This window comes from Phacochoerus africanus, chromosome 4 (assembly GCF_016906955.1).
Source record: "Phacochoerus africanus isolate WHEZ1 chromosome 4, ROS_Pafr_v1, whole genome shotgun sequence".
NCBI lineage: Eukaryota > Metazoa > Chordata > Mammalia > Artiodactyla > Suidae > Phacochoerus > Phacochoerus africanus.
In genome coordinates, this window is record NC_062547.1 from 54896632 (window position 1) to 54921878 (window position 25247).

The window sequence follows — 25247 nt, forward strand, 5'->3', positions numbered from 1 at the left end:
ACATATAGTTACTAGCGGTTCAGAATGCATATTATAGGTATGAGGATGTGCAGAACACCACAATTTGGCAAATCTGAAATACATCTGACAAGAAGGAAGTGTATTTCCATGACATCTAACTTTAAAACATTCAGCTAAACCTTACAAGTAGAATGCTGTCAGTACAATGATGAAGCCCAAGCAGTGGAATTAAGGATAGAGTGAGCCTTTTTCAAAGACTTTTTCCTTCTTAATTGGCAGTCTAGTGGGAGAAGGATATAATAAGTGGTGGGAAAGGGAGTGACCATGGAAGAGGTGGACTCCTTCTGCCATGTAACTTCATTGAATCATACCATACCTTTGAGACTGAATGAATAACCTTATCTTTGCATCTGTGGTTGTATTTATTCAACAAGCTAGAAAAGTTTTGACTCCAGGATATCAGAGGTGAAAATATCTCTAAGGACTTAGAACCTCTTGGAACTAAAGAGACTTTTATCTCTATGGTTGGGTGAAGAAGCAAGGAGTTTTATTTTTTTTCTTCTTTACCCAGTAAAGGTTGTACTTCTGTTACTTTGCAGGAAAACCTTCCCTCTACACAAAATGCCTTTTAAGGTTAATGAAAGTTTGCATCATAATGTTACATTGGGGGAGGATATTCTAAGAAGGTCATTTTTTCTTTTCTTCTTTTTTTTTTTTTTTTTTTTTAGTCTTTTTGCTATTTCTTGGGCCGCTCCCGCAGCATATGGAGGTTCCCAGGCTAGGGGTCGAATCGGAGCTGTAGCCGCAGACCTATGCCAGAGCAACAGCAACGCAGGATCCGAGCCGCGTCTGCAATCTACACCACACCTCATGGCAACGCAGGATCGTTAACCCACTGAGCAAGGGCAGGGATTGAACCGCAACCTCATGATTCCTAGTCAGATTCGTTAACCACTGCACCACGACGGGAACTCCGGTCATTTTTATTTTCAGTTTATACCTTGGCAGGTTTAAATGAAATTCATTAACAATTTCAAAGTAAGTTATGTTTATACCAGCAGCCTCAATACTTCCAGCTCCTAGGCTTAAGAAAATAAGTCCTCTTGAAGTTCCCCTTGTAGTGCAGCAGGTTAAGGATCCAGCATTGTCACTGATTGCTTGGGTTGCTGCTATGGTGCTAGTTTGGTCACTGGCCTGGAAATTTCCACATGTCTCATGTGGTGAGGGGGAAAGAATGTTCCAGTTATGGCTCAGTGGTTAACGAATCCGACTAGGAACCATGATGTTGCAGGTTTGATCGTTGGCCTTGCTCAGTGGGTTAAGGATCCAGTGTTGCCATGAGCTGAGGTGTACGTTGCAGACTCAACTTGGATCCTGCATTGCAGTGGCTTTGGTGTAGGCCAGCGGCTACAGCTCAGATTAGACCCCTAGCCTGGGAACCTCAATATGCCATGAGAGTGGCCCAAGAAATAGCAAAAAACTAAAATATAATAATAGTAATAATAATAATCCCCCCCTGGATTAATCCATGTCAGCAAATTTCTCCAATTTTAAGAGGTTTTAATAAATTTTGGTATGTTGTATATGTGTAATCCTCATCAATTTCTCCATTTGCAGTGTCACTCGTTTGAAATCATGGAAAACTGGAATCTCACTTCAGATTTCATTCTCCTAGGACTCTTTAACCACACAGGACCACATCTATTTCTCTTCATGATGGTTCTCACAACTGCCTTCTCCTCCTTAGTGGGCAATGCTCTCATGCTTCTCCTGATTCTCCTGGACCCCCAACTCCACAGGCCCATGTACTTCCTACTGAGCCAACTCTCCCTCATGGACATGATGCTGGTTTCCACAGTTGTGCCCAAAATTGCTGCTGACTACTTGACTGGCAGAAATTCCATCTCCCCTGCTGGCTGTGGGTTGCAGATTTTTTTCTTCCTCACTTTGGGAGGGGGTGAGTGCTTCCTCTTAGCAGCCATGTCCTATGACCGCTATGTCTCTATTTGCCACCCACTGAGATACCCAGTCCTCATGAGCTGGCAAATATGCCTGAGAATGATTTGGGGGTCTTGGTTCCTGGGTGCAGCTGATGGACTCATGCAGGCTGCTGCTACCCTGACCTTTTCATATTGCAGTTCACATGAGATCGATCATTTCTTTTGTGAAGCCCCATCTCTGGTGCGTTTGGCTTGTGCTGACACGTCTCTCTTTGAGTCTGTCATGTACATATGCTGTGTGTTAATGCTCCTGGTCCCCATTTCCCTCGTCCTGATTTCCTATAGTCTCATCCTTGCTACGGTTCTCCAGATGCACTCTAATGAAGCCTGCAAGAAGGCTTTTGCCACCTGCTCCTCTCATCTATCTGTGGTAGGACTCTTTTTTGGAGCTGGCATTTTTACCTACATGAGACCCAAATCCTACAGATCAGCAAACCATGATAAAATTGTGTCAGCATTCTATACGATCTTCACCCCAGTGCTGAACCCCCTCATCTACAGTCTGAGGAACAGTGAGGTCAAGGGAGCTCTGAAAAAATGTATTGATCAGTGTGTTGCTTTAAATCATGATTAAGATTACATTTATTTTCCTGAAAGTCCAAAGCTATACAGAGTTACAAAGTATTTATGCAAGATTTCCTTGAAGGAAGTTATGTACACATTATATCTCTATCTCTTATTTCTATTTTACTTTGGAATACATATGGATCTCCATACTTTGGGATTATTTATTAAGCAGCCATTAATAAATCAAACTGTAGATTGGTAAAAATTTGTTATGCACAAATTCTTGTTAAAAATGTTTCTGTACCATACCTCACAATAAATAGTTGTTCAAAGAATGAACAAAGTAGTGAAATAATGTTGAAGTTTGTTGATGCTCAAATTTGAGTTAAAATTTATAAACCCTAGAATACTCAGATGTAAAGGCTGCCTTTAAACCAGTTGCAGTGTACATGAACTTGTAAGTTATACCTACTAACAAGAGACAAAACTTTTGCCAGACTAGAAATGCCCCTCATTCATTTTTCCAGTAAAATACCTCAACCTAGAGACAACCACTGTTCTGATTTAGGTATCTCTTCAATAATTTGACTTATTCTTTCAATTCATTGAAAACATACAGCAGGTAATTTTTTATATGTCTTCTTTCTCTCAACATAATATATACATATGTTTTAACTTTACATTTATCAGTAGTTTGTTTTTCTCATTGTTAAATAGAACTTCCTTGTCAGTATACATCACCATTGATTTGTGCACTGATTTGTTGATAGACATCTGGGACTATTTTTAGTCTGGAACTGTTATGACTAAAGCTGATATTTTTGTGTCTGTGATCATGTTTTTAGTTCTTTTGGCAGATACATGAATAACTTTTTGGTAATCTCTGGTACCTTATTTTCAGTTCCCACCAGCAGAGTGCATGAGTAGTGCAGAGTTCATGAATAGTGCAGAGTGCATGAGTAGTGCAGAGTGCATAAATGCAGTTGCTCCAAATTGGCCACGAACAAACCTTTTTTTTTTTTTTTCCATTTTATCTATTCTATTAACTGTAGTAACTCATTTGGATTTAATTTGCCTTTTCCTGATACATACTGATGATACAAATTTTGCATTAGCTTATTGCCTATTTGTGTGGTCTTCCTTTGTAACTTACTCATGCAGACTTTGATAAAAGCAAAAAGAAAAAGTTTAGATGCTTTTAAAGTAAACACAATTTGACCGCTTACTGATAGACATGATGCTTATTGATAGACACATGATGTTCATAGAAATAATTGGAATTTTTAAATAAAATCGTATCATGTTATTTGTTAATATTTTATGTTTTCTAAAATCGATATTTCCATTCAATTCTTGAAGATTATTTTCATTGATCTGGATATGTATATAATGAATCTCTTCAACCTCCTCCATTGGACTTGAAATTGTAAGCCTGTCTGTTTTAATTATGAATTGTAACTAAATATTTCAATTACACTGGTGAAATTGTGTCATTGTTAATCTGAATTTTTTTTTTCTAGTATGTACTCATCACCTAAAGAAGGAAGATAAAAAATCTATGGTTTGGCCCTGCAAGATATTGTGCACAAAAATAATTAATAATTAATGGTCAACCTGAGAAAGAAATGGAAAATTTTATTTGAGCCAATCTGAGTGTTATAACCTCTCAGAGATCTCTGAGAACTGATCCTATGAGGTAAAGTTGGACATTAGTATATATGTGATTTTGATGAAGATATACATGCAGTCAAGCAAACATCATGTTAGAATTTGCTGCTTGTGCAAGGGACAGACCTCTTAGATAATGGTTTAAGTGCTTTTCTCAGTACGGGAAGATGAAAGAAACTGAGTTCACAAAATTTTCTCCTGGAAAAAAAAACAAACAAACAAATCAAACAAACAAATAAACAAAAAAACCTAGCTCTTTGAGGGCTGCCTCTGAGTTTTCCTGGGCACAAAGTTCCACATCCTGATCTTCACCCAGAAATCCTTTGAGGGTATATGGTCAGCAATAGCAGTGATAAATGACTTGATTCTTATATAGCTGGATATTGAGAAGCATTCTTTAGTTTATAATTCCTTCCCTTTTGGTGTTACTTTGGTCAAGGTTTGGGAAGCATTTTATGATCAGTTTGTCTCAAGGTGCTAGGAATGCTCCTTCCCAGGTCAGGGAAGGATTTCATTGATAAGCCATTCAATGTGCTATTATTGGGCTATGACCTTTTAACTGTAGCCAAAACCTTCTGGACTGCCTATCCTACTAGTTTGTTATGATCCAGGAAATAAATGATTCACCCTTGCTGTCTTACCTTATCTGAAATTTTCTAGTACAATCATTGATATTAGACAACTTTATCTTTGGTCATGTGTTTTAAGTTCCTAGTCATCATTATTATTCTCAGAGGCTCAGTTACACATCTGGTAATGCAATAACCAATAATCTTGCAAAATAGGTAGAATTCAAGTAACATAGCTAGTAATAACAATAAGGTCATAAGTATTAATCTAAGAAATTTCCATTAGATGCTGCTTAGTATCTCCCCAGGTCATCTCTTCCAATCTGTTTTGAATCATCCACCATCTTTAAGGGTAATAATATTTTGGAATCCTATATAAAGTTTACCAAAAATATCTACATTTACAGGGTAAATAGTGTCTCATCCTGAATCCTTACAAGATTGGGAAAGGAATGTTATCTTCTAAGGAGTTACATAGCTGACATCAGAAGAAGAAGAAAAAAAAAAGCTCTTTATATTTGAGCAGGTATTTTTTTGAGAAGATCTAATTTATGTGTAATACAGATGCAATAATACACATGGGAGGGATGGGTGGAGATCCAAAAGGCCAGAGAAAAATGTTATGCTCAAGATTTTTCTTGAATTGTCATGAAATATGAATTTTATTTTACCAGTATATTCCTTATTTTCTCCTGCTAAGTATATACCTACAATTTCTGCCAAGAAATTTGGCAAATTTAAAGAGACCATTGGTTTTGCAAAGAAAATAGTTACAAAAGTGTATTTATTTATATGTACATATTTACAAATAACTCTCCAAGGTGATAAAGTAAATGTAAAGCAATAATTTAAAATAACTCATCCAAAAATATATTTAGAAATTTAATTTATTTCACCTTTTTTGCTTGATCTTAATCCCATTTTACGCAACTTTTGTTGCTATTGTTGTTTTTGCTCCTTAAAATTGTTGTCCACACTGTTTTCCATATCTCACATGAAAAAAGAAAAGTATGACCTAAAGAAGAGAAAGTCAAGGAATAAGGGATAGAACCAGTTTTGCAGTTTCCTGGAGTATTTTGGAAGTGACATCAAGAGATTTAGAACAAAGGCCAGATGATGAATTTATCTTAAACCTGAATACAGTGTTTTAAAGTCTCTAATGAAATTCAATCATTTTATTGTATTTTAAACCTTGTTTGTTCCCCTAAACACAGTTATACTTTGATCAAAGGGTGACTTCATTAAATATTTTGTTTCCAGAGTTCCTTTAAGATACATTAAGTAGATTAAGTATAAATCTTCACCGAAATGTAGTAAGCACAATTTAACATCATAAAATAACATTAATAACATCAATAAACACAGCATAAATATAACATATCTTTCATTCTTGGATTATTTTGTCATTGCATTTTGCTTACCATTTCACTTTCATATTCTTTCTTTCTTTCTTTCTTTATTATTTTTTTTTGTCTTTTTTTTTGCTATTTCTTGGGCCGTTCCCATGGCACATGGAGGTTCCCAGGCTAGGGGTCAAATTGGAGCTGTAGCCACCGACCTACGCCAGAGCCACAGCAACGCAGGATCCGAGCCGCGTCTGCAACCTACACCACAGCTCACGGCAGTGCCGGATCCTTAACCCACTGAGCAAGGGCAGGGACCAAACCCACAACCTCATGATTCCTAGTCAGATTCGTTAACCACTGCGTCACGACGGGAACTCCATATTCTTTTTTTAAATTATTATAATCTTTTGAGGAAGGTTCAATGTTAGTTTTATTTTTGAAAAATGGAAATATGTTTATTGGGGAAAAAGTATGGCCCACATTCACAGAGATCTGAACTCAGTTGTTTGTTTTTAAAAATCTTACACTTGAGTGGGATGAACAGGGAGTTTGGTATATGCAAACTATTACACTTAGAATGGATAAGTGATTAGGTCCTGCTACAGCACGAGGAACTATATCACATCTCTTGGGGATAGGACATTATGGAAGATAATATGAGGAAAAGAATGAATATATATGTATGACTGGGTCACTATGCTGTTACAACAGAAGTTGTATTGGCAAATCAACACTTTAATGAAAAAAAGAAAAAGCTTATGCTCAAGAAAGGATTGCTTTTAAAAAATAAGACTGGAAAAACACATCCTGCCCCCCACAATACACACATTCTTTACCTTTCATAAGGAACAAGATATATTCATATTATGTCAGGGTAAAATAGTTAAAGATTGTAGGGAAAAACTAATTTAGAATGTGAGTTCTGAGACAGCATCTTAGGACCTGAAACTTTGGATAATCAGCATAACCTTGAGAATGTTGCTTAACATCTGTGGATCCCATGCAGTTCTCTGATAATTAAATAAAATTGTAATATGCTAATAAATACAAGATGATTAAAATTGTGTCTGACATTAACAACTGTGGTTGGATTCCTGCCCTGGGAACTTCCACATTGGCCAAAATAAATAAATAAAATAAAATAAAATAAACACTCAGTAAGATTTGACTGTGAAAATAATTGTGCACAAACAAGTATTAGCTGGATGTTTTTAGCTACATTCACTTATATAGTCTATTTGGTGATCATTTTATAGACTCATGCATCTATCAAAAAGGAAAATAAGCAGAATCACTCAGATGAAGCAAGTCCACTGTTTTAAGTTGTGTTCTTCTATTAGGCAATCTGTGGAATAATTAGGTTCAATCTATTGATGCCCAAACACCCAGGAGCAAGTGAGGTACCCAAGCAGCCTGTTCTGAAGCATCTACCTAATGTAAGAGACAGGTCATACATAGAAACTTTAACAGACATTATATTCTCAAGCCCCGAAGAGTATGAATAAAATACGTTTAGGAAGGAGGGAATGATGGGAAAACACAGTTTCCCCTTTCATGAAACATTCAATCTTGCTTTGTATAGGCAACACTTGTATAGACTATCCCCTTATCCCTGTCACACCTGGACTCTTCTGCTGCATCCAGAAGAAAGTGTGATCTGTCTCAGTGCCCACACTTTTCTCCACATAATTTATTTCTTCATGTTTCTTTTACTTCCTTCTTTGGCTCTCCCGTGGGGACACACTTTCCCATGTCACCTCATCAAAGGGTGGTTGTTGTCCTCTCCTAGGTGCCACACATGCCTGGACTTCAAGAAGTAGGTGTCCTCTCTGTTTCTCTTTACTTTTCTCAAACCATTTGTCCCCATATCTCTGCAAACCTTTGGCTACATCGAAGAAAATGCCTGGAGTGAGGCATCACCCCATGTCTCTCAATTACTCTGAAAAAAAGTGATATTAAGCAGACACCTGAGTGGTGTAAGAAAAGGCTGGTTGCCATTGAAGAGAATATTTATTGTAGGCTCTGAGGCACCAGTCAGGCTAATGTGTTAGGTGTGAAAAGACTCAGCAAGAATTTCCTGTCTCAGATAGTGTGAAACTGGTAAAGTGGAATGGAGTGAGATATGGGCCCTGGGGAGTCTTCAGGGACCAGGTTAAGAAGAGTGTATAGGGGAGATTCCTTAGTGGCTCAGCAGTTAACAAACACAACTAGGATCCATGAGCATGTGGGTTCGATCCCTGGGCTCGCTCAGTGTGTTAAAGATCCGGTGTTGATGTGGGCTGTGGTATACAGGTCACAGATGCAGCTCGGATCCAGTGTTGCTGTGCCTGTGGTGTAGGATGGCAACTGTAGCTCCAATTCAACCCCTAGCCTGGGAACTTCCATATGCCACAGGTGTGGCCCTAAAAAGCAAAATAAAATAAAAAAAAAGGAGGTCAGCTATGTTCAATGCGTAGAGAGTAGTAAAATTAAGCAGAAACAGTAACACTCCAGAGCAAACATTGTTTCCTGACAGAGATGTCTAGTTCTGAGCAGGAAGACAAGCAAGGAAGAGAGGCCTAAGGAGAACAAGGAAGACTCCATGTAAAGAAAATTTAACAAAATCTTAGAGAGTAGAAGATTTCAAAGTCCTTAGAAATGTTGAGAGAGTGTTTATGTGGAAGAAAGAATATGGATGTGGGCAGAAATGCATGAAAGCAAGAAAAACAAGGTTATATATATATGTGTATATATATATATACATATACTTGTACACATGTATACAAATAAGAATACACATGTACATATATATATATAGATATGCATTTATATACAAGCTTGTGTGTGTGTGTGTGTGTGTATGTGTATACATATACACACATGGATAAAGAAGGTACATATTTATGTGTGCATGCATGTACCTTCTTTATCCATTCATCAGTTGATGTACATTAGATTGCTAGCATGTTTCCCTACTGTCAATAGTGCTGCAGTAAACACTGGGGTGCATGTATATTTTGAATGGTGATTTTTCTCCAGATAGATGCCCAGAAGTGGGATTGCTGGATAATACAATTGTTCTCTTTTTAGTTTTTGAGGAATAAACATAGTGCTCTCCAGAGTATTTGTGCCAGTTTATATTCCCACTAACAGTGTAAGAGTGTGCCCTTTTCTCCATACCCTCCCCAGATGTATGTGTGGGGAGTACATTTAAGCACAAACAGTGAAGCTGCAGAACAAATGTTATGTCCTGACAGAGCTGTCTAGTTCTGAGCAAGAAAGAGAAGAAAGGGAAACATGTCTAAAGAGAGCAAGGAAGTTTGTTCACAAGGAAGATTTAACATAAAATTGTAGATAGTGGAAGACTTCCAAGCCCTGAGAAATTGTGGAGAAAACTTTATCTGGAAGAAGACTATCGTATGGTGGGCAAAGATGCAAGAAAGAAAGAAAAGCAATACTATATACAAATAAATACTTTGGTTTCACAGGAAGTAAGAAACCAAAGTACAAAATAGGATAAAATTTTATTTTATTTATATGCTTATTTAATGTATTGTACATGGAATGTAACCAGTGGATTATTTGCATTCTTAAAACTATGTTCTAGGAAAAATAACCTATCCTAGGACAAAAAAAAGGGCATTTATGTGGGAAAAAGGTGGAGGCACAGGAGCAACTGAATTATCACTACAATATATAATACTTTCTACCTCATAAAATAATTTTAATTTTTTTGGATAAAATATAATGGCATAATACTAAATCTGTTACCTCCAAAAATTTATAATTCAATGGGAATGTTAAAGATGATAAATATGATTGCTTTGTCCCCTTTCCAATTTTTTAGAAAAACTTGCTAAGTTATTTCATACTAATGCCCCCACATTGTCATGATCAATAGTATATTACATGCCATCTCACAGATTTCTACTCCCAAATCCCTGAACTTTGTTCCCTGTACATCTCTTCTAGGAAGAATGCAGAACCAAGCATCATAAAATTCTAACTAGCAGAATGAAGGAACAAAAAGTTGTGTCATTCCAGTCCTAACATCTTTCTGTTGTCCAAATTTACTTAATTGACCACACCCCACTGGCTTCAAGGAGAGTTGAGATTAAGTGGGTTATGCTGACCTCATACAGATCTATTTAATTAATAGAGAGCAGTATGATCAATAACTTAGAGCCACCTTGGCAATGTACGGTATGCCCTGAGAGGTTTCTACATATACAAGGTAGAAGATGGTGATGAAGATTAGCACCTGGAAGAGGGCAGATGTGAGAAGTCAGGATGATGTTCTGATTTCCAGATATACATGGTGATATCATTTATTGTTTCAGGGTACTTACTTGACAGCTCAGTGTTACACATGATGAATTTGACATCACTGTGAGATACTAATCACAAGATTCTCTTAGTTGAAGAGACATCAAGAAGAGCCAGAAATAAGATCACCCATCAGTAATTCCCTTGGACATGATGCAGAGCCTTGGAGTCCAAAGGGCAAGAGGTGTGTAATGAAAACCTCATTGGTTATTATAAAATGAAATTATGAGCAGATCAGCTAGCTGACTGATTTCAGAGTAAGAAGCAGTAAGGAACATTGCTTTACTCTTTCATACATGATTCTAAGTTTGTGTAAGTTTGGAGAAACCAATCCAAAAATTCTTATTCAACATGCTGAGTTTGTTTCTCTTCCAGAGAGACTTCTGGGTCAATTTTAGCTCGTAGTGAGTACAGCTGAACTTCTGATTCACCTCATTGAAATTGATTTCTATTTACTTGGTTACATTCTCTCATATCCCAATATATCTCTGTCTCTCTCCTTCACTTTGTCTCTTTCATATATAAGAGCTTAAATGCATATTTTCAATATGAAGTAATAATAATACCTTCATTATAGAAATACTCATGTAATAGTTATAGAAACAAAAATTATAATAATAGAAAAAAATAGGAATGACTTTTGTGGTTCAGCAGAAATGAATCTGACCAGTATCCATGAGGATTCAGGTTCTATCCCTGGCCACACTCAGTGTATTAAGGATCCAGAGTTGCTGTGAGCAGTGGTAGGTCGCAGATGCAGCTACAGCTCTGATTAGACCCCTAGCCTGGGAAACACCATATGCCATGGGTGTGGTCCTAAAAAGACAAAAAATAATAATAATGATCATAGTTTGAGTATTTACTATGTTCCATGTGTGTGCATGTGTATTTTTAATGTGCTTTATTATTTCTCATTTAATCTTCAAAAGAACCCTATAAGAGAGGTGCCATTATCATCCCAATTTAATATAAATTCATTTCAGCTATACCTTAATGTCTGATTGGTGTTTTATATTATGATGAGGCATAAAATGAAATATTTTAATGGTGTGTATTTGAATAGCACTACTTTCTTATCTTTTCAAAGCATTAGAAAAAATTTAGCTTATATTGCTACTTTGTTAACCTAATTACTTGAGTCAATAGTATAGGTGATATCACTGAACTGATTCCAAGGCTAGGTGATATCACTCATGTATTTTTGTACCCATATTCAATATCAACTCCTTAAAATGAGTAATGATTTTATTCTATCAAATTTTAGGGCAATTCATTGTGTCACTTCTGTCTCTTCAGTGAAATTCCATTTAGTTTATTGAACTATTAGTAACAACAAGTTATTTTTGAGGCATTTGCACACCAACCAAGTCTGATATTTGAAGTTTTATGATAGAGCTCATAATCACTTTATCAAGAAGTTCATTGATATAATAAGGTTTTTGAAAAGTTCAAAAAATAAAAAAGATGACATTCATATAGTATAAAATAGAAAGGAGAACTTCAGAGTTAATATTGCCCATGAGTTTCAAATAAAACATTTCTCAAAATAAATGTGTTTTAGGAGTTCCCATTGTGGCTCAGCAGTTTATGAACCTGACAAGTATCCATGAGGAGGTGGATTCAATCCCTGGCCTTGCTCAGTGAGTTAATGATACAGCATTGCCGTGAGCTGTGGAGTAGGTCACAGACACGGCTTGGATGCTGTGTTGCTGTGCCTGTGGCATAGGCCAGAAGCTGCAGTTCCTATTCCACCCCTATCCTGGGAATAACCATATGTTGCGGGTATGGCCCTAAAAAGCAAAATAAATTAAAAAAGAAATAATAGGAGTTCCCATCATGGCTCAGCAGTTAATGAACCCAGCTAGCATTCTTGATGAAATGGATTCAATCCCTGGCCTCATTCAGTGGGTTAAGGATCCAGTGTTGCCATGAGCTGTGGTGTAGGTTACAGACAGGGCTTGGATCCACGTTGCTGTGGCTGTGGGGTAGGCTGGCATTTGCAGCTCCTATTGGACTCTAGCCTGGGAAACTCCATATGCCGCAGGTACAGCCCTAAAATGACAAAAATAAATAAATAAATAAATAAATAAATAAATAAATAAATAATATTTTTTAGAAAAAGAATGATTTGGTGTTTTTGCATTTTGTTTGCCTTACTGTCAGAACTTTAATGTCAAGACACAAATTAGAAGCATATAAATATTAGTTTAACCTATAAATATGTAGTCTTACCAAGATTAGTGACTATTGCTTCCAGTTAAATCTAAATTTAAGATAATATTCTGTTTGATTCATTTATATAATGACAGATCTGGTAGAAAAATGAGAAGTATTTTGAATTTAGTTACAGCAAAATTAATGGATATGTAGTGCATTTTGCGAATCTTGATAAATGAAAAATAATAAGGATGATGAGACTGTAGTTTCACTGAGTAAAGAATACAAAGGCTTTCAATTTCCTTTGAGAAAATACTGAGATATGGATGTGTTTGTAAATAAAAATAACACCTAAAATTATAGGATTCTCTATGATTAGATTCAAAGATCCTTTTGGAAGATACAGAGATGTAAAATATATGTTACATCTGTTTTCTGACACAGCATTATTAAAGAAGGAAATGGTGATAAATGGAGAGAAAAGTACTTTATGTTGAGTAAGAGTTGCACAAATACGGATGAAGCCATGTTGTATGTGATGTGTGTTTCTCCATGTTTTAACTTAGGAAGCTCAAAATTCAATCATTCCTCTTTGGATTCAAGAATATATGTCATTCCTGGAGTTCCCGCCATGGCTCAGTGGTTAACAAATCCACTAGGAACCATGAGATTGCAGGTTTGATCCCTGGCCTCGCTCAGTGGGTTAAGGATCTGGCGTTGCTGTGAGGTGTGGTGTAGGTCCCAGACGTGGCTCAGATCCCAAGTTGTTGTGGCTCTGGCATAGGCCAGCGGCTACAGCTCCGATTAGACCCCTAGCCTGGGAACCTACATATGCCACTGGCGCGGCCCTAAAAAGAAGGTAAAAAAAATATATATATATATTTTGTTCTTGGATGTCACTGAAGGCATTTTGTCCATAATTCCAGTGTCATGGCAGGATGTTCCAGATGCCTGATTGATTGATTAGGCAAAGAGTTATAAAAGACAGAAGTCAAAACTTTAAGTGCCCATAGACACGGGGAGAATGTGTTAGAAATAAGATGATGAACAAGTTAGAGAATGTATTATGGACTGATGGACTTCTTCCAATACCCGAAGACAAAATAATAGATAATCTCGTGGAGACAACAAAACTCTAAAAATGTAAGTAGAATTGATGCATAATTGGAAACATTTGATATCAAAGGTCATACAAACATAAAGCAATAATTTCTTTAATAAGCATTTGAGAACTTATGATGGCTCAGGGATTCAGTGTGAATAAACATTATCCATATTTATTAATACTAAATGGAAGTATTAAATTTTGAATTAAGGCAACAATAGAAAAGTACATCTTTAATGGAAAAAGCAAAATCAGAAGGACAATATTATTCCAGACATAAAAATTCAACAACTCTGTATGCAATTATACTGAATTTGAGTTGTCAATAATCATTGATTTTAAAGACCCATTTATGACCAGTATATGAGAGACACCACTGCCGGAAGTATGAATCAATATGTACCTCAAATTTTACTGAATTGTAGTCAAAACAGACAGAGACCAATTTCACATTCAAATATCCTGCAAGCCAATTCATGGGCTGATTTTTTTTAATTTGAAAAACTACAGCAAAAGAGTTCTAACATTCCAGGAAATTAAATATAGAATTGAAGTGTTTGTTTTTTATAATGATATAAAATTGTTGATTCAACAGATAAATGTCCATATTATAAAACATACCTTTGCCAAAAGATGGCTGAAAGTCCTTTAGTTTTAATTACAAGATATATGCCACTAACACTCATTTTAGTATGCAGCTAAATGTAAAGGAGATTGAGATTTACATTACTTTTCTTTCTGTTTCTCTCATAATTGATTATTTATTTATATTATATATTTATAGGTAACAGAAGGAATTCATAATGGGACATGAGAATCACGCTTTCAGCAATAACTTCATTCTTTTGGGACTCTTCTCCTCTTCCCAAACAAGTCTGATTTTCTTCTCTTTTATAGTCATCATTTTTATTACAGCTGTAACAGAAAATGCCATCATGATTCTCCTTATCCACAGGGAATCACGACTCCACACTCCAATGTATTTTCTGCTCAGCCATCTCTCTTTCATGGATATCTTGCATGTCTCCAACATTGTTCCCAAAATGATCACTGACTTTCTCTCAGGCAACAGGACTATTTCATTTGCAGGTTGGGGCTTCCAAATATTTCTCTCCCTCACCCTCTTGGGTGGTGAGTGCCTTCTCCTGGCAGCAATGTCCTATGATCGCTATGTAGCCATCTGTCACCCACTGCGCTATCCCATTCTTATGAATGACTATGTCAGCAGCCTCATGGCTGGAGGATCCTGGCTTATTGGGACAGTCAATTCCATTGTTCACACAGCTTACACACTGCACTTACCCTTCTGTGACTCAAGAGCCATTGACCACTTTTTCTGTGAATTCCCAGCCATGTTGGTGTTGTCCTGTGTGGACACAACACACTATGAACGAGGAATTTATGTAAGTGGCATCATTTTCCTGCTTGTCCCTTTCTCCCTCATCTTTGCCTCTTATGTCTAAATTCTCCTTACTGTCCTCCAAATGAAATCAACAGAAGCATGGAAAAAGTCATTTTCTACCTGTTTCTTCCACATGATTGTGGTCATAATGTATTATGGGCCATTTATTTTCACATATATGAGGGCTAAAATGTGCCACACTCCAGGCCAAGATAAGTTCCTGGAAATATTCTACACCATCCTCACACCCTCTTTCAACCCAATTATCTACAGCTTTAGAAATAAAGATGTTCTAGAAGCACTGAAAAATATGATCAAAAGTAATTTTCTCCGTAAAAATAATAGAAAAAGTGCTTGAAAAACACATTCTCTATTTTTGTATTTGTATAGAGAGGATGTTATTCATATCTCTTGAGAGAAAATAAACAATTGTATCTTTTCAAATGAGGAAAGAAGTAGATGTTTTCAAAATTCTAATAATAATAAACTCATCACAGATATTTGTTTTATAAGTATGTATATCTAAAAATATAGCATTCACTCTATTGTACAACCAATTATATCACCAAAGTCACTAACAGAAAATCAAAGATAAATCTTTCAATTTTCTCCCACTAAAATATTGTTAGAATTTGTAAAAATTATCTTTTTTCTTTTCTTTATTTTCAGGGCTGCACCTGTGGCATATGGAAATTCCCAGATTAAAAGTTGAATTGGAGCTACAGCTACCTGCCTGTGCCACAGTCATAGCAACAAGGGGTCTGAGCCACATTTGCAACTACACCAAAGTTCACTGGCAATGCCAGATCCTTAACCCACTGAGCAGGGCCAAGGATCAAATATGCATCCTCATGGATACTGTCAGGTTCATAAGCCCCTTAGCCACAACAGGAAATCCCCCCAAAATTTATCATATTATAAATATGATAAATACATAAATAGATAGGGAGAGAGAGAGAGATCCACATAATTTCTGTATTTTTGTGAAAAGGTAAGACTATATTTCAATTACAATGGTATCAAAAAATTGTAAAAATTCATAGGCAACATAGGTGAAGTTGGTCAAAGGCACAAGTTTCTTGTTGTGGGATGTATAAGTACTAGGGATTTAATGAATAGCATGGTGATTATAGTCAAAAATGTTATAGTGGATATTTGAAAGTTGCTAAAAGAGTTGATTTCTTAAATTCTCATGACAAGAAAAAAATTGTAATTGTTGGTGATGGATTTCAACTAAATTTATTGTGATAATGTTTTTGTAATATATGCATATATCAAAACAACATGTTCTACACCTAAATGTAATTAATGTTATATGTCAAATATATCTCAATGCAACAGGAAGATAATTAATTATTATTGTCTTTTTGTCTTTTCTAGGGCCGCACTCATGGCATATGGAGGTTCCCAGGCTAGGGGTCTAATTGGAGCTGTGGCCGCCAGCCTATGCCAGAGCCACAGCAACGTGGGATCCAAGCTGTGTCTGCGACCTACACCACAGCTCACGGCAACACTGGATACTTAACCCACTGAGCAAGGCCAGGGATCTAACCCAAAAACTCATTGTTCCCAGTTAGATTCATTAACCACTGAGCCATGATGGGAACTCCTTAAATGTATTATTAATATTAAATGAATAAATTGTATTTAGTACATATCATTTGTGTTATATTATTAAATATTATTTATGATATATTAATTTAATATTATTTAGTTAATATTATTATAGGAATAATGTTTGTTAAAATTTTAATAAATTACATTTAATTTCTATTAACACAGCCCATAAATATAGAAATTATATAAATTTGAAATTCATGAGCCATGTTTTCTTACACAGTGAAAGCAGTAATACTGCATATAAGAATGCACACACATTAAACCCAAGTTTGTCATAGTCAGCATTGCTGGAACTTTCTTTGTTGTGATGTCAAGGCAGAGGGCTGCATCTCTGCATGGAAGAAATGATGTAGAAAGAGTCCAGTATCCGTCTTGTGGGCAAAACCAATTTCTGTTCCTGCCCTCTCCTCAGCTCAACTGAGGAGGAATTTTGGGAAATAAAATGTTAGAATTACATAAAAATCACAAACCAGTATATCCATATACATCACTCTACCCACTCCTGAAAATATCATAAAATTCATTTGAAAAAAGTAAATACCTAATAAATATGACCAAGGAGGTTAAAGATTTGTATGCAGAGAACTATAAAACATTACTCAAGGAAATTAAAGAGGATTCAAATAAATGGAAAGATATTATATGCTCCTGAATTGGAGGAATCAATATTGTTCAAATGGCCATACTACCCAAAGAAATCTCTAGATGCAATGCAATCTCTATGAAATTACCCGGAGTATTTTTCACAGAACTAGTACAAATAATCCAAAAATTTATATTTAACCATAAAAGAACTAGAATTGCCAAAGTGAACCTGGGGGGGGGGGGAATCAGGAACTGTAACTTCAGAAAATATTACAAAGCTGTGGTAATTAAGATGTGTGGTACAAGTTCAAAAATAGACACACAGGCCAATGGAACAGAATAGAGGACCCAGAAATAAACCCAGACACCTATGGTCAATTAATCTTCAACAAAGGAGGCATGAATATAAAAGACAGTCTCTCCAGCAAGTGGTGCTGGGAAAACTGGATAGCTGCATGTAAATCAATGAAACTAGAACACACCCTCACACCATGCACAAAAAAATAAAATCAAATATAAGCCATCAAAATGGCTTAAAGACTTAAACATTAGACAGGACACCATTAAACTCCCAGAAGAGAACTTCTTCAAAACATTCTTTGACATCAACAATATAAATGTTTTCTTAGGACAGTCTCACAAAGCAACAGAAATAAAAACAAAAATAAACCAATGGGTCCTAATCAAAATTACAAATATTGATTCACAGCAAAGGAAACCATAAAAAACCAAAAATGCATAACCCACAGAATGGGAGAAAATAGTTTCAAATGATGCAGCTGACAAAAGCTTAATGTCTAAAATATGCAAACAACTTGTACAACTCAACAACAACAACAAAGAAACCCAACAACCCAATTGAAAAATGGGAAAAAGACCTGAATATACCTTTCTCCAAAAAAGATGTACACATGACCAATAAGCACATGAAAAGTGTTCATCATCACTAATTATCAGAGAAATGCAAATCAAAACTACAATGAGGTACCATTTCTCACCAGTCAAAATGGTCATCATTAACAAGTCAACAAATAACAATTGCTGGAGAGGTTGGGGAGAAAAGGTAGCCTTCCTACAGTGTCCGTGGGAATGTAAATTGGTACAATCACTATGGAAAACAGTATGGAGGTACCTCATAAAACTAAATACAAAACTACTATATGATCCAGCAAGCCCACTCCTGAGCATCTACCCAGACAAAATTTTCATTGAAAAAAAAAAATGCAGCACCTCTATGTTCATTGCAGCACTATTCACAATAGCCAAGACATGGAAATAACCTAAATGTCCATTGACCAAAGATTGGATTGAGAAGATGTGATGCATATACACAATGGAATACCACTCAGCTATAAAAATAACAAAATAATTCCATTTGCAGCAACATGAATGAAACTAGAAACTCTCATACTAAGTCAAATAAGTCAGAAAGGGAAAGAAAGACAAGTACAAGTGTTATCACTTATATCTGGAATCTAACTTATGGCACAAATGAACCTATCCAAAGAAAAGAGACACATTCATGGGTATGGAAAACAGACTTGTGATTTCCAAGGGAGAGGGGGAGACAGTAGGATGGACTGGGAGTTTGGGTTTAGTAGATGCAAACTATTTCATTTGGAGTGGCTAAGCAATGAGACCGTACTGTACATCACATCTAGTCACCTTTTGATGGAACATGATGAAGGATAATGTAAGAAAAAAAATATATATATATGCATAAGTGGGTCACTTTGCTATATAGCAGAAATTGGCAGAACCTTGTAAATTAGGTATAATTAAAAAAAATTAAAAGAAAAATGCCTAACAGAGAATTCAGAATATCATAAGCTTAGTGAGCTAAAAGAGGACACAAATAACTAAGCAAAATCAGGGAAACAATATCAGAACAAAATGAGAACTTTCACAAATTTGACACCATAAAAGAGTATCGAGCAGAAATTCTAATTCTATAACTAAATACATTAAAATTATAAAGGAAAAACACCAAGAGAGACTAAAAGTGGGACTTGATCAAGCAAAGGAAAGAAACTGTGAGATCAAAGGCCAATTATTTCAAATTATCCAGTTAGAGTAACAGCCATTTAAAAAATAATTTAAAAAAGAATGAAAAAGAGTTGTCACTGTGGCTCAGTGGTTAATGAACCCGAATAATATCCATGAGGACGTGCACATAATCCCTGGCCTTTCTCATTGGGTTAAGGATCCAGCGTTGATGTGAGTTGTGGTGTAGGTTACTGAGGTAGCTCAGATCCCACATTGCTGTGGCTGTGGCAGAGGCAGCATCTACGCTCTGATTTGACCCCTAGCCTGGGACCTCCATATGCCCGGGGTGTGGACCTAAAAAGACAAAAAGACAGGGAAAAAACCCCAAAAAACTATAGTACTTATGTGAGTATATAAAATAGTTATAAATGCATTATAGGAATCCCAGAAGTAGCAAAGAAAGATAAAGAGGGAAGAAAGTTTATTTATAATAATAATGACGGCAACAACAAAATCCCAAATCTGAGAAGGGAAAGGAACATCTAGACTCATGAAGCCCAAACAACTTAAAGTAAATTAAACATAAACTATGGCCTTTGGAATGGATATGCAATGAGATCCTGCTGTATAGCACTGGGAACTATATCTTAGTCACTTATGATGGAGCATGATAATGTGAGAAAAAAGAATATATACATGTATGTGTGATTAGGTCACCTTGCTGTACAGCAGAAAATTGACAGACCACTGTAAACCAGGTACAATGGAAAAAATAAAAATCATTATTTAAAAAAAAAAAAAAACCTTCAGTTAGTGTGAAAAACAAGGCTTCACTGAGACACTGCAATTCAAACATCATATATTTTTAAAATACCATTTTAAAATGTAAACTGAATCAATGTTATACCTTCCCAAGTAAAAGGTATAATTAAGTCACTTCTTAAAAACTATGAGAAATATAAGAACTCTCAAGTTATAATCTGCATTACAATTGCATTGTCTAAAATTCCCTAAATATTATTGCACTGAAGTAATATAATTTTCACTATTTAGCTTAATACATATATTTTTTTAGTTTAATGTGTATTTCTAAAAGAATGAAAACAATTTGAAATTATGTGATAAAATAAAGATAAATTTTCATGGAGTTCCTGTCATGGCTCAGTGGTTAACGAATCTGACTATCATCCATGAGGACGCAAGTTCAATCCCTGGCCTCACTCAGGGGGTTAAGGATCCAACATTGTATGAGCTGTGGTATAGGTGGCAGACATGGCTCGGATCCTGCATTGCTGTGGCTTAGGCCAGAAGCTATATCTCCAATTAGACACCTAGCCTAGGAACTTCCATAGGCCGCAAGTGCAGCCCTAAAAAAAAAAAAAAAGATAAATTCTCATAAGTGTGGTGTTTTAAGAATTCCTGCTCATATGATTTTATTACATTAACCAAATTCCATTTGATTTATTAATTTTTTGGCTAAAATAATCAGAACTGGAAAATAAATATTTGCAGGTATATCTTTACTGTGCATTTACTGAACAACAACACATGAAACATAAGATCCAAAATTTTAGAGACATATAATATTGGAAGAATCTGAATAACAAATTTGTTTCTTTCCCCACTGAATTGACCCTAAACACACCAGAGAAAACTTCTATAGAAATTATCAGAACTCCTTCCTCAACTTTGGCTTGAGGCCATCCTGGGCTATTAGTGACTTAACCTGCATTACCTAAGTCTCTGTTGACATATGGACATTCCTAAGTGGGTAAAGAAAAAAAAAAAAAGGATTAAATTGAACCTCCAGGTAAAGAAGGACTAGAATTAAATTACTGCTACTCCTGAGTTTCCATGAAAGTATTTAAAATATCAGCTGTAGATATAAAAACATTACTATGCATATTTGTTTAGAATTTTTTTCAAAGAAGTTTACTCAGAAAGTGATTTTGCTTCTATGAAGAAGTGGGAACTGATTTCAGCTAATCAAGCCAGTGAGTGTGTAAAAGTACGGATATAATAAAAGGTACTAGTCTTAATTTTATTTTTTTTCCTATTCACCACAGAAGAGGAGGGATTCTTTAATAACTATTTAAGAGAGGTTATTCAGAATTAAATATTTTTGTTTATACTAAGCATTGAATACATCCAGGCGCATCATTAGCCAGGAACTGCTAAAATAAAACTGCATTTGACTGAAGTTCATTTAAGATATATAAATATACTATACTAATATATATTTAAGTATATTTAATAGTGCATATATATATATCTAGAACCTTAAAAAAAAGATGGGCTACTGAAATGTTTATTCACATTTTTTTAAAGACATGAAGCTCTTTTTAAACCCAACGCTTATTATACAATTCTGATAATTGATATGATTGTGAATTATTAACTGTGAAATTATAGCAAATAAAACCAAGAAAGGCAATGGCTAATGTTGGCTCTTACTGTTCTGGATTATGGTGAATAATACATGGGCTTATCCTCACCTATATCAAATGCTGAAATTCAAATGAAAATGATTGTGATATTCTATTATAAAGTATGCAATACAATTTATATGAATTGAAATGGTATTTTGAATATGAGAATACATATTTGGTCATAGTTGAAATAAGATATGTATAGAAAAAAGAAGGAAGTTGAAGGACAAACAATATTCATTAAAGAAGTGAGGATCCATTGTATCCAGAGCCTGTGATGTATCCTCTGGACATGGGAAATGTTGCAGCTAAGAAGAGAATGCTCTATAAAAGCACAGGTAACATGAATTATGTTCTCTAGGAGTAGTAGCAATGTTTTCACTCAAACACACTGGGCAATCAAATAGAAGCCAATTTTATTGTATTAACCTTTCTGGCAGTGTTGTTTACTGCCTTGATTGAAATCATTCAAGATTGAAGGTAATCAGTATAGGAATTGGGGTATGTAATATGCATAAATATTAACTAAGCTGAGAGAAGATTTTAAATGGAGTTTGAGTCTAGTGAGTGGCTGCAATTTTTAGAATACTATTCAAAAAATTGTAAATTATGAAATGGAGCACAGAAAGTAGTTTTGGAGCTGATTCATAATGTACTTTCTGAAAGGGAAGTGAGATGAGGGTCTTGAAAGAGATAGGGCTTACTCATTTGACAGTGTGCTTTGGATGTATGCAAGTGATAACCTGAAGAATAAAGGCTGTGGAGGAGAGCCTTTTTTGAAATTTCCTGCTTTATATATTTACACAAATGAAGAGTGCACCTATTGTAATCTGAATACTGCCTCCTATTAGTTTTTTATCCATAATTTATTTGCAAATTTTAATCAAAACCTAAAAATTCCTTGTCTAGATTTTATATGAAAATATAATATAGAATATAAAGTGAAGATTAAAAAAATGGCTAAGGTTACCTGTCTATGGATATATTTAGGATCATTTATACCATAAAGTCTATGTATGTATATGTGCGTGTGCGTGTGTGTAATTTGAAGGATAACTTCTAGAAATAATCCAGGTTATTATATATTTAGTTATAGTTATCCATTTTTTTTTACAGTTAATTTTTTTTTTTATTTTCCCACTGTACAGCAAGGGGTCAAGTTATCCTTACATGTATACATTACAATTACATTTTTTTCCCCCACCCTTTGTTCTGTTGCAACATGAGTATCTAGACAAAGTTCTCAATGCTACTCATCAGAATCTCCTTGTAAATCTATTCTAAGTTGTGTCTGAAGCTCAAGCTGTCCATTTTTTTTTTACTTTTAAATATAATATGTGTATAATTGAAATGTCCTATATCTTTAAATTTTGCATTTTATTTAATTCCCTTTTTTCTTGTAAGCATCAATAGATTTCCTAAGGAAAAATAATCATATTTGAATAAACAACCTTGCAGAGGTTTTGTGAGAATCAAATGACTCTAACATACAGAAACAATTGAAAACTATATAATCATGCAATTGTAGTGGATGACAAGTGAGGTTAATATAAATGATGGTTATGGCAATGATAATGATAAAGATGCTAACATTCACAACTACTTTTAAATAATATTTATGCACAGTCATGCACTGATTTTATGGTTTTTCTCATAGATAGCTTATAATATCCCATGTTTCTTTGTATCTGTTCAACTTAAAAAATACATACGCAGATACTTGCAGTCTTTAATCTAAGCTTACATATCTTGTAAGGAGATAAGCTAGAATTATATGTAGTTTTAAACCCAAACTCTCTCTGGTGTGCTTGTATAATAAAACAGGGTAAACACATTCCTATTGTAAATCAAAATTTGAAGAATAGTACTTCCCATGTAAAAGAACAAAATTTGAAGAACATATTATTATAATCAGCTTCTGTCTTTGAAAATATCTGATAATTATCTATTTACCAAATAAGGCTAGTTCACCTTTGTAAAATTTCACAGAACAGCATGAATTAGAAGCACACAAACATATATACACAAATATTCACAAACATATATATATACAAATATTTATGTATTCTAGATATGTTTACACTGTAAAAAATGTATCATTCTCAACTGTATACCTTCAAAAATTGGAAATATACATGATTAAAATGTTAAATACTGTCAGTAAAATCCCTGTCAGTAAACTAATGTAAGTACTTATGTACCACCTGTCTCTTCTTTAGTAAAACCTGTTGCAGAATCATTTGAAGGAATGTAGAATCTCATGTAGGTCTCCACTGGACAATTTTATATAGAACTATGCTTGTCTAGACTGCAGAGGACACTCTTCTGGGTATGTGATTATGATCCTATGAAAGTCACCTAACAATGCTATAAATTCTAGATAGTTGATGGTGATGCAAAATAATTCTTATTATAGACATTTAGATTGATGTATGAAATCAATCAATTAAACTTCTGTAGCTAATGCACTCAAAGTCCTCTTTGTAAAGTTGACCTGGTAACCTGATTTACCATTTTCCCAGCCTTATACATGATAAATAAGAAAGTTTGGTTTGGGGACAGCTAACATTTTAATTGAATTCAGAAGAGAGGAGGTGATTCAAATTTCTGTAAAAACTGGTAGAGAATGCCTTTGTGCTTTAGGAGTTTGTAAAACTGTAATCTAAGATATCTTAACACTTTCAACAAAGATAATTTAAGGAAGCTTATTAGATAAAGCCATATTCTTACTGCATCTCTGCAAGTAGTCATATCAGCTTTTTTTTTTTTTTTGGTCTTTTTTTATGGCTGCACCTGTGGCAAATGGAGGTTCCCAGGCTAGGGGTCCAATCAGAGCTGTTGCGGCCAGCCTACGGCAGAGCCACAGCAACACCAGATCTGAGCTGCCTCTGCGACCTATACCACAGCTCACAGCAATGCTGGATCCTTAACCCACTGATCGAGGCCAGGGATCAAACCCACAACCTCATGGTTCCTAGTTGGATTAGTTTCAAGTACACCATGATGAGAACTCCTCAGCTTTGTTTTTTAATCAAGAATATTTCATTGATGAGCTTTGATAAAAGCAAGGATAGTGAAAGTTATAAAAATCTGTTTCAGTGGAAAATTCTGAAATTTTCTAGATTCTAGAGGATACTCTTTCATGTTTTCCAACTCTATCATTAGGTCACTATACAGGTTTGAATAACTCACTATATATCTTTTTTTTTTAATCTTTCAATAATAAAAAACTAGTTTTTCAAATTATATGTTTTATAAAATATATGAATATGAAAAGAAGCTTTTTTTCAGTATTTCTCTTTCAACTCTAAATATAAATAAAGAGTTAAAAAGGTCTGCAATGAAATTGATGCATATTGACCTTTTCTTTTTTTTTCTTGCTTTTTTAGGGCTGCATGTGTGGCATATGGAAGTTCCTAGGCTAGGGGTTGAATGAGTGCTACATCTGCCAGCCTACACCACAGCCCCAGCAAGCACCAGATCTGAGCCAAGTCTATGACCTACACCTTAGCTCAAAGCAACACCAGATCCTTTAATCCACTAAGCGAGGCCAGGGATCAAACCTGCATGCTCATGGATCCTAATCAGGTTTGTTTCCCCTGAGCCA

General features: G+C 35.2%; 1 protein-coding gene and 1 pseudogene across 1 annotated transcript; both read left to right on the forward strand.

Annotated features, from left to right (window-relative positions):
- Window positions 1–1562: 1562 nt before the first annotated feature.
- On the forward strand, window positions 1563–2548 carry LOC125124167 (olfactory receptor 2T12-like). The gene has a single exon (XM_047774316.1). The coding sequence runs from the start codon at window positions 1597–1599 to the stop codon at window positions 2533–2535; it is 939 nt and encodes a 312-aa protein (XP_047630272.1). The 5' UTR covers window positions 1563–1596; the 3' UTR covers window positions 2536–2548.
- Window positions 2549–14421: 11873 nt separating this feature from the next.
- On the forward strand, window positions 14422–15378 carry LOC125124548 (olfactory receptor 2AJ1-like; annotated as a pseudogene).
- The last annotated feature ends 9869 nt before the right edge of the window (window positions 15379–25247 follow it).